This window comes from Microtus ochrogaster, linkage group LG7_11 (assembly GCF_000317375.1).
Source record: "Microtus ochrogaster isolate Prairie Vole_2 linkage group LG7_11, MicOch1.0, whole genome shotgun sequence".
Taxonomy (NCBI): Eukaryota; Metazoa; Chordata; class Mammalia; order Rodentia; family Cricetidae; genus Microtus; species Microtus ochrogaster.
Window position 1 is genome coordinate 15,563,293 of NC_022032.1, and position 11,059 is coordinate 15,574,351.

Consider the following 11,059-nt stretch of genomic DNA (forward strand, 5'->3'; position numbering starts at 1 on the left):
AAAAAAAAAAAAAGAAGAGAAAGCCCATGTGAGCTTGTAAGCTTCTCTCTGTCAAATATTGCATTGTACTCCATGATAGGAATAGTTTCTCCGATGTGCAGAAAGCAAGCCACTTATGGAAGACTGTGTCTTTATGCTTCCTAAAGTAACATTCCAGCTAGAGTAATCTTTTTCTTGTTGTCTCAGAATGGTGGCTGAAACTCAAGGCTGAGAATTAAAGACTAAAAATGACTCCCTCTCCCCCAGATACCATGTTGCTGTTCTGGTTTTGTATTTTAGAGAATATTACTATATATTCCAAACCGTCCTATTTTTTTAATGAGTCTCTTTAACCTTAACCTCCCAGTATGCTTTAGTTTCCTGAGCATCAGGACTACAAACATGCACAATCATTCCTAGAGTACCTCACATTCTTAATTTTTTTTTAAAAGGCTAGCAACGGGGGTGATCTACCAGTCCACAGAGCGTTCTGGAACATGTCAGTACTAGCCTTACCACACTCATGCTCATTCCCAGGTAACAGAAGAAGAAAAGTAAGAAGGAGAAAAGATACTGGCTCATTGGAGATGGCAATATTCTTGTTACATAGGGTGTAGGCTTTTTCCTCTAAAAGCAAGGGGGAGAGTAGAAGGGTAATGTCCCTGCATATATGACATTCTTTCTTTAGGTCAAATGTTATCTTAAAAATCTTAACCCATCCAATGCTTACAACAAATAAAAACATTTATGATTCCCATCTTATGAGACATAGTTTGCTTAACTAATTTGTCCAGCGACCATGGATAATAAAAGGACTGTTGGACTTTGTTCCAGGTGTTTAGCCTTAACAACTACCCGTGCTTCCTCAAGAAACTGCCGTGAAAACAGGAAACTTCTGCGGAAGCTATTGTAGAGCCACGAGTGTCAAACAGACATGTTGCAATTGTCACCAATGAGTGTGAATTTGATACAATAACTTTTAATTCACAAATCATTAGCCCGCACATGCTTAAAAAGATAGTTTAATTATATGCTATATACATTTGTGATTTATTCATTATTTGCAAAAATTACTAGTTTATATGTAATTAGATATTGGCTAGCATGTGATGAATCACAATTCAGGGAAATGACTAATTTAGTAACAGTATAGTGACTTATAAATAAGAACAAAGACGCCTAATTTATGCAAATCATATGCATGAACAGAATGTTTTAAATTCAAGGACAGCAAGAAATATAAACTTTGATGTGAGCACAATATCAATTGTTTTTATGATATTAGCATAGAATAAGTTATCTTATAATACATTTAAAAATAAATTTTAAAGACTTATTTCATGTGTATAGGTATATATGTATGTATGTATGTGTACCATATGCATGCCTGGTACCCATGGAGGGCATCCCATCACCTAAAATTGGAATTATGGATAGATGTGAGCCACCCACTAACAAGAAGAGCCGTTTCCAGATAATGAGACTTCACCAGATATAAAATCTGCTGGCATCTTGATCTTGGACACCCTACTGTCAAAAACTGTAAGACACAAAGTTCAGTTATTAATAAATAATAAAGGCACTATGTCATTGCAGTCCGAAAGCACTGTGATGACCTGCTTTCCAGAAAAGCTTAAGCAGCCACGAGGACTGGCCTGATTTACACTTTAGTGACAGAAAGCAGAAACTTAAGTGTAAAATACACTGTACTAATAGGTAGTCGTGTACTATTTAAGCTTACTGAAAAGCAGAATCTAGGATTGAGGGCCCCCTTCCTCTCCCAGACCCTAGCATGTTTTTTTAAGTGTTTTTTTTTGTTTGTTTGTTTGTTTCCTGTCTTGGACCACACTGACCTCCTAACTCTGTAACAGGGAGAAAGAAAAACAGCAAAAACTGAGAATATTTTTTTAAAAAATTGTACTCTTGGAAACAGCTAGAAGGTAAACCATTTGCTAATTAACAGAGGTTACTGCTGCTTTTCCTGTGGCATAAAAATGCCAGTGGTGAGCCAGGCGGTGGTGGTGCACGCCTTTAATCCCAGCACTTGGGAGGCAGAGGCAGGCGGATCTCTGTGAGTTCGAGACCAGCCTGGTCTACAGAGCTAGTTCCAGGACAGGCTCCAAAACCAGAGAAACCCTGTCTCGAAAAACCAGGAAAAAAAAATGCCAGTGGTGGGGACAAGAAGCTGGAAGCTCATCAGTAAAGATGCCTTTCCAAGGAATCTCTCAATCAAGAACTCCGCACAACCATTTCAGCAATTTTCCCATCATTTCTGCTGGAGGTTGTAGGCGCTCTATCTGACGATGTTCTATTTGCTTGCTCTCTCGTCAGACTCCTTCAGTCATTTCTGCTGAGTATTTTAAGGGCTCCGTGATGCTTTTCTGTTTATATGCTGCATCTGTCTATCTGCTACTTGTTGTTTGTTCTTTTACTTTTGCTCACTATTCCCTTAATAAACACACTCATTTAAAACCAAAATCATGGCTATCATAGATCACTTTCCATGTGTGACATGAAGCCAGATCATAGCTCAACCTTGTTTAACAAGCTGCCCTATATATTATACAGCTCTTCCATGATCCTCTGCTACCCGCAAATGCTCCTGAGGAGGGATCAAGCTGGGTTACTCTTTCATTGCCCTACGTGTGCAGCAACGTATGTTATTCTAGTTATATAGACGCTCTGGAAGTTGGCACACTTGGTTCTTTGAGTTTCCTCATTTGTGCCAACCACTGGCAACCTGTTCGTTAATATGATCATCTTCTACTGTTCATTAAAGTCACGCACAGAGGACTGATATAATCTCTGTGTCTCTAAGATTTAGAATGAAAGTTTCAAATTATCAAATTCCACTTGCTACTACTCAGATAAATGACCAAATGGTGTAGGAATCTACTTCACAACACCATCTACCAATAGATGGTTCTATCTCATTACTAATAGATTCAATTCAAGCTGGCTGTACTCCATTACCCAGAATGCACCATTGTATATGTTTTTTGAACTTACTAGTTTGTCTGTTTCTTACTTCAAGTCTAAACACATTGAAAACCTACTAGAAGAATTTCCAAGATACCCACCAATGGACTAATGACAGAAAGTGTACCAGTTAGTCCTGTGATATGAGTAACTCAGACTAAATGACATTTCAGCTCACTTTTGTAATATTAAAGTATTACATTTCTAATACAAAAGCTGACCTCAATCACATTTGTGGCATATTAATTTCCTAAATCTTCAGATGAACATACTACCAACTTTGGGCAACAACAGAGATATATTTTCTCACAATACTTCAATATTCTAAAGTTAAGAAGCTCAATATGTAAGCAGTTATCAGAATTGGTTTCTTCCAAGCCCTTTGTCCATAGCTGTAATTATCTTTGTAGCTCTTTATAATTGTTTATTTGTTTTTGGTTTTTTGAGACAGGGTTTCTCTGTAGCTTGGGAGCCTGTCCTGGAACTCACTCTGTAGACCAGGCTGGCCTTGAACTCACAGAGATCCACCTGCTTCTGCCTCCCAGGTACTGGGATTAAAAGTATGCACCACTGACCAACTATATTCTTTAGTATGTATGTATGTATGTATGTATGTATGTATGTATGTATGTATCACTTCTTATGAAGATATTTGTCCTGTGAGATGTGTGTACACCTAATAGTCACATTTCTACTTGACCATTTCCTTAAATGTCCAAATGGGATCACATACAATACTACTGGAGTTAGAACTTTGACACATGAATCTGGGAGGGACACAAAATTCTTCTGGAACCAACCTTATGATTATCCCCAGTGACTTATCCAATTCCTCAGTTAGATTCTGCCCTCTGACTTGTATCAAATCCACCCATCCACTTTCTACTGTCCAGATGAATGAGCAAATGGAGCATATAGGAATCTACCTCACAATCTCACTGCTAGTGAATTCACGTCAGACTCCACTACGAAGAACACACCACTTTATTTAGTATTGGCCCTACTATTCACAGGACACATAGCAAAAGTTTCTGGATAGATACCCGACCACATTACAGTCAAACCCCGAGATTCCAACCAATGAAGAGGGCACCATGAAGAACACACCATTAACCCCAAAGATAGATATTTACTTGGTGACTCCAAACCGTCTTATCCCATCTTAGCCCATGCAAGGAAATTTGGTAAGAAGTCTGTCCTGGCACTGTTCTTAAACAATTTCGTCCACGTCTGACAGAAAATTCATAAATTATTTTCTGGCCTACAGTGATGCTTTATTAATTAGTCTGGGGTAGACTGAAGGCAATGATTGCAGATAATTCCCCACAGGGCACTTGTATTTCTACACATTTTTCCCCAACAGGGTTTATGTTCTAGACTATGTTTTAAAGCACATTTGTGGGTGGGCAGATTGAAGGATACTAAGATAACATCTCCTTCTGAACAGACAGTTGCTCCATTAGCTGCACACTAAAATAAAGATAACATCTATGCTGGAGCCAAAGATTAGACACATTTTAAACCCACTATAAAATACTGAAATTTCTTAATCTAGTTGTGACATAGCCCCATTAATTGTTCACATGGGCTCTTGGTATTTGAGAACAAAGGACATTAATGCAAATATGAAACTTAGACTTGTGGCCCATGAGCTGTAAGGCTCCGCTAGATCCACGAGTTGTAGGGCTCCGCTAGATCCACGAGCTGTAGGGCTCCGCTAGATCCACGAGCTGTAGGGCTCCGCTAGATCCACGAGCTGTAGGGCTCCGCTAGATCCACGACCTGTAGGGCTCCGCTAGATCCACGACCTGTAGGGCTCCGCTAGATCCACGACCTGTAGGGCTCCGCTAGATCCATGAGCTGTAGGGCTCCACTAGATCCATGAGCTGTAGGGCTCCGCTAGATCCACGAGCTGGAGGGCTCCGCTAGATCCACGAGCTGTAGGGCTCCGCTAGATCCATGAGCTGGAGGGCTCAGCTAGATCCATGAGGCAAACTTGTCAGCTTGCAAATAGAGGAAAACCTCAAGTCCCTCCTAGTTTGGGGTAAGTATTAGCACTTCGGAAGGTTGCCAGCTAGTTTAATGTGTGGCTATAGCAGAGAATTGCTGTTTCACAAGAATATATACAGAGTCCGATTCCCGATACCTGTTGCCTGACCCGTCATTTACTGTCTTAACCAATATTCTCTGTAGTTTTCTTCTTAGAATGTAATTCCTGTGCTTTTGCCCCAGAACGTCTTCAAACTATCTATTCCTTTGTGTTTCCCAGGTCCCCTTTAACCTGAAATACCCTCAATTCTGTTCCATGTTCTGGGACCCCAGCTATCCTTATGCACTGTCTGTCCTTTCTTCTGCAATCCAATGGCTCTGACCTCTGACCTCTAAAGGCGGACAGAAGAAACTAGTGTGTGTATGTGTGTGTGTGTGTTTATGGGAGGGTGTCTAAATATCAAGATGCTTGTATAATGGCTATTTTTATGTCAACTTGACACTGACATAAGCAAGAATCATTTGGGAAGAAGAAACCTCAGTTGAGAAAATGTCCCACCAGACTGGCCAATCGGCAAGCCTGTGGTGCATTTTCTAGATTGGTGATTGATAGGGGAGAGGCGTGTCTATTGTGGGCAGTGTTACCTCTAAGTGGGTGGTCCTGGATGGTACAAAAGAGCAGGCTGAGCAAGCTGTGGGGAGTGATCTAGTAAACAGCACTCCTCCATAGCTCCAGCATCAGCTCCTCCCTCCAGGTTCCTGCCCTGACAGAACCATGATGAACCGTGATGTGGAAGCGTAAGCTGAAATAACTCGTCCTCCCCAAGTTGCTTCTGCCACAGCAATAGAAACCTCAGCTACATTAGCTGAGCAACAGAAGGGGAGGCATCCAGGGCAAGCAGTGTGAGTGTAGAGAGATTAGGATCTGGGGGAAGGCAAGGAAAGTGAGCATTTTACTGTATTGTAAGTTCTATAGTTTGCACAACTCTGAATCCCACACGTGGTTTAAATGATAAATGTCTCTGTAGGCCCATGCACTTAAACACTTAGTCCCCAGATGGAGGCTCTGTTTGGGGAAACGGTGGAACTTTCAGGGAGTAGAGCTATCTATGCTGAAGAAAATGGGACAACATTAGGGATGGGCTTGAGGCCTACAGTCCTACCTCATTTCTCTTCACTTCCTGTTTTCTGACTACAGATGCAGTGTGACCACGGGTTTCCTTCTCTTGTTGTCAGGAGTACCCTGCCTTGATGGCATATAGCCCCTCAGACTGTAAACCAAAACAAATCCTTTCTTCCTTAAGTGGGTTCTAGTCAAGGGTTTTTCTCAGTGACAAGAAGGTAGTACACTGCACTAGTAAGTACATTTACTGGCATAAACCGGGAGTTTTTATTCCTATAATATTGGCATGTCTTTGATATCTGCTTTTGGTTATAGTCATACACATATCTCAATTAATATTTGCTCATCTAGTTCCATTTTTTGTTTTATCTGCCAACATAATGATCGACTGTGTTTCAAAACTCTGAGGGTCAATGGGAAGATAAAATACATTGACTGGAACTAGAGAGATGACTCAGCCATTAAGAGCACTGGCTGTTCTTCAAGAGACCTGGATTCAATTCCCAGCATCCACATGACCACACACAATGGTCTGTAACTCCAGTTCCTTGGGATTGAACTCCCTCTTCTGTCCTCCATGGACACTGAGAGTGCACACAGTACACAGGCACGCACACAGGCAAAACATCTATCATATTACATAGTAATAGATATTTTTAAATGCCTTGGATATCCTTTCAAGCCTTACACAACAACCAGTTTATTGATCAAATTAGGCTTATATTCACAAGCAGACAAATTAGAATACATCATAGACATGCAGCATAGGGACGGCTGTGAACAAAGAGTTTGACACAGCACTGTCTCTGTTTCCAACACTCAAGTTCCCTCTTACAGAATCATTCATATAGACGGGAAAACAAAAGACTTTTTCCGTAGACAGAGTTTTCCTGTTCTGACCACCTGCTCCCCTGCTCCCAAATAATCACTCAGAAGATTAATAGAAATTATAAATATTCAGCCAATAGCTCAGGCTTATTACTAACTAGCCCTTACAGCTTAACCCATTTCTATTGATCTATGGGTTGCCAGGAGGCTTGTGGCTTTTACCTCTATTCCATTTTGTGTGTCTGACTTTTTCTCCAACTGGTTGGCTAGTCTTCTAATTCTGTCCTTCCTCATCCCATAATTCTCAGTGTGGCTTTCCCGCCTGACAGTATCCTGTTCAGCTATTGGTCAATAAGCTTGTTTATTAAACCAATCATAGCAACATGTATTCACACAGTGTATAGAATGATTATTCCACAGCATTTTTCTGTTGGACTAGTGATGGGTGTAGTGGTATTTATACTGTGCTCACAATTCAATACCGTTTCATTTCTAGGATATAAATGTTGGCCTAATCAAAGGGGAAAATGTCAAACTGTTAAATAGACATATTTTTTAAATTACTCTTTTATTTTCTTTAAAAAATAGACTTTTCTTTTCCTGTCCTTTAGTTCTACTAATTTTTTTTTTCATTGTGGGTTTCAAAAGAGAGAATCGGGTATGGTAGCACACACCTATGGTCCAAGCTACTCAGGAAGTTGAGGTAGAAGGATTGCTGTACTCTGGATTTCAAGACTAGACTAGACAACACAGAGAGACCCAGCCCAAAATAAATAGAAGGGGAAACTGCATACATTTAAGGAGGAAAAGACCTAAATAAAAACAAAGTTTAAACAGAAACACTCTCAATTATAATCTGTCATTTTAGGTGAATATTTAACAATCTGTGGTACTGACGTCTTATGAAGATACAGAAATTCTCAGATACTTAGTATTTAGATCAAACACCCTGTGGGCACATACTAGAGATAAAAGGGAAAATATGGAAGACGTTTTTTAAATTGGTGGAGTGAGTTATGCTGCTTATCATTGGAACAGATAGAGCTTTTTAGCAAGATGTGAAGTGGGCCGAGGGTGGTGGAGGATACACCTGAAATCCAGCACTTGAGGAGGCTGAGGCAGGAAGACAGTTAAGTACCAGGCCAGCCTGAGCTATAGAGTGAGATTCTGAGTCAAAAACGACTAAAAGACAAAACTAAACAAAGAAAAAGTCTAAAGTCCCTGGATACCCAATACCGTCATTACATGTAGATGTGCGACCCAAATGGTTGAAACATTTAGGAAAAACCAGTTCTGACCTGCATATTGCCGCTGGCCTCCAAGGTCAACGAAACTGTCCTCTTGTCCCTTATCCAGGAACTGGACTTCCTTCTCTTGCGCGAGCTGTGCAATCGTGGCCTGCAGCTGTTTGACCCGGGTCTCAAGCTGGTGCACCTGAGCTCGGAGCCTTTCCTGCTCCTGCAGACAGTGCGCATCCTCAAGGGCCTGCAAGGCAACGTGCATCTCACGTTTATGGGAAAGAAAGGTCGCCAATAATCTGGATAAATCCTTGATTCAACGTTGTCTCCCACTTTCATATCAGAATGCTATTTCAACCAGAAAGTTAATTTATTTTTCCCAGAACTTTGAGTATGCTGGTCTTTGGTCCTTTGGAATGGGTGAATGAAGACACAAGTTCATTGAAATAACCTTCAGATAATCGTGGTAATATATACTAATTATGTTCGATATTGGCCCAAGACCAACACTAACTACCATGGTCAGTTTTGAACACCTGATACCATGTGAAAAAGGAAATAACACGGCTTAAAAATATTTCAGTGATTTGTTGCAAATCCTGATTTTTATTTTTAAAGTATTTAAGTGTTACTACATGCCACATTTCCACAGAACTTTCCCATTCCTTAGGATCAAGTTAATATCATTAATATTCCTTTTCTAGAAATTAAAAAGAAATTCCGTCTCTAAGCAGCCCTTACAATAGTCTGCACAAAAGGCTTACCCAGCTTTCCCTGCCCATTATCAGAGCAATGGTGACCAGGACGAAGCCGCAAATGTCCCCCATTCTTCCCACGGAAAGAACTACAAAAGAAAGAATTCCTCATGAGACCAGACTCAACGGGTTCAGATAAAGCTTCAGAACACCTGGGGGTTACACAGAAATGTATCCCCTTCTTACTATTCAGCCTTCTGTCACGTGGAATGATGGGAATCAACCGCATCAAAGCTTAGAAAATAATTGAACCCGCTCAACAACGCAGACACACAACGGGGTCCAGTTTCATTAAGGGCTTGAATGTACTGCTTCATAAGTGTATGGAAAAGGGCAGGGAAAAAAAAGACAGACCTGGGATCCTCTTTTGCCTCAGTCAGTTCCTAACTGTATGACTTTAGGCAACTTACCAAAGTGTTCCTGTTCTATAAAGTGGAGATGAGACTCCTATCCACCTTACAATACTGCAAAAATTTTGAAATAATATTTTTAGATGTCTGGTCATTCATGTGCTAAATGAATACCAGATAATGAGTTAGTATTCTAAGTGGAAGATTGTTTTTATTTTTAGAAGAAGAAAATTACAATAGGGGGTTGGTGTGCGCTGTTTTATTTTTCTTCTTCCTTCCTTTCTTTCTTTCTTTCTTTCTTTTTCTTTTCTTTTCTTTTTTTTTTTTTTGAGAAAGGGTCTTACTCTGTAGCCCTAGTTGGGCTGGAACTCCTTACATATGCCAGGCTGGCCTTGAACTCATAAACACCCACTGGTTCACAAGCGTTGTTCACTGTTTATCTTGATGTCTTAATATGTATACAAGAAATCATGATAATGTAAAATGTTGTTTTGTTTTATTAACTTTGTTTTTGTTTTTTTGTTTTTGTTTTTTTTTTTTTGGTTTTTCTGTCTCTTGGTGGACTAGTGTTACCAACTCAAAAGCAGCCCCTTGTCTGGCAGATCTTGAAATAAAAACGCACTTCAGAATGTCCTTATATTTTTTTGAAAGTGTTTACATTAATGCCATTATCAAACATTCTCAGGAATTTGCTAGGTCTTCTAAATTCGTACCCAGATTTGTAATTCTACCCAACATCTTCTTCATTTTGGAAGAATTTTTGGGAGTAATATTACAGAGCTTTCTTTGAAAATCTGACCTTGGGGCAGGCACATGGCTTAGCAGAGAAAAGCACTCGCAGGAAACCGTGCGTGGTGGTTTGATGGGAAATGTCTCCTTATAGTCTCGGGCTTACAAATTCTTGGTTCCCCACTTGGTGGCGTTGGTTCCGTAGGTTTAGAAGTTGTGACCTTGCAGGAGGAAGTGTGTCACTGGGGGCAAACTTGGAGATGTCAAAGCCTCTAGCCAATCTAGGTATGATCTCTCTGCTTCCTGCTTGAGCTTCAAAATGTAAGGTCTCTCTTCGGCTTACTGTTCCAGCTACATCTATGGCCTCTGCCTTACAATCATGAGCTCTAACTCTGGAATCATAAGCCCAAATAAACTCTCTCATTACTTGCCTTCATTACAGAATGTTATCGCCACCATAGAAAAGTAATTGATACAGCTTGCTACCTAAATTTCACTGCCAGAACTCATGGTGGAAGGAGAGAACAGACTCTCAGGAAGTTTTCCTACAACCACAGACACAACTGCGTGCATACATACATCATATCACGCCCCCCCCTCTCTGTCAACTTTTGTCTGCCTGTCTCTTTGTTTCTCTGTGTATGTGCATGTGTGTATATGCCTCTCTCACACACACAAATAAATAAATAATCTAAATGAAACTCCAGTTTTCATTATTTACGATAATAAACCATCCTGTATTCTGCACATCTAGTTTATAATAACATCATGTCAAGTACCCTGTACCTTATCATCCACTATGATTGGTTGTATTTATTTTATAGTATTTTTGCTTTAGGTATTTTGTGCTATAAATCATTATACTTTAAATTTACTATAAGAGTCATCCCTTAAAATTCTTTTCAATAGCTGCCTTACTATACAATATGATTTATTTTAAGGAGGGTAGGGATGTAGATCAGTGATAGAATATGCAATACATGACTAAGGCTCTTGGTTCAGTTCCCAGAACCGAAACAAATAAATAGTTTGAAGGCTATAAATTTTAATTCATTACTTAGTAAGTGTGTGTGTGTGTGTGTGTGTGTG

General features: G+C 40.0%; 1 protein-coding gene across 5 annotated transcripts in view; it reads right to left on the reverse strand.

Moving 5' to 3' along the window:
• Nucleotides 1–11,059, reverse strand: part of Fgl1 (fibrinogen like 1) — a 44,558-nt gene that overhangs the window by 12,476 nt on the left and 21,023 nt on the right. For all 5 annotated transcript variants that reach the window (XM_026786884.1, XM_013351982.1, XM_013351983.1 and 2 more), the window contains 2 exons: nt 8,901–8,980; nt 8,197–8,383 (listed from right to left, as the gene is read on the reverse strand). In XM_026786884.1, the coding sequence (XP_026642685.1) occupies nt 8,197–8,383; nt 8,901–8,980 (267 nt within the window). The remainder of the gene's footprint in view (nt 1–8,196; nt 8,384–8,900; nt 8,981–11,059) is intronic.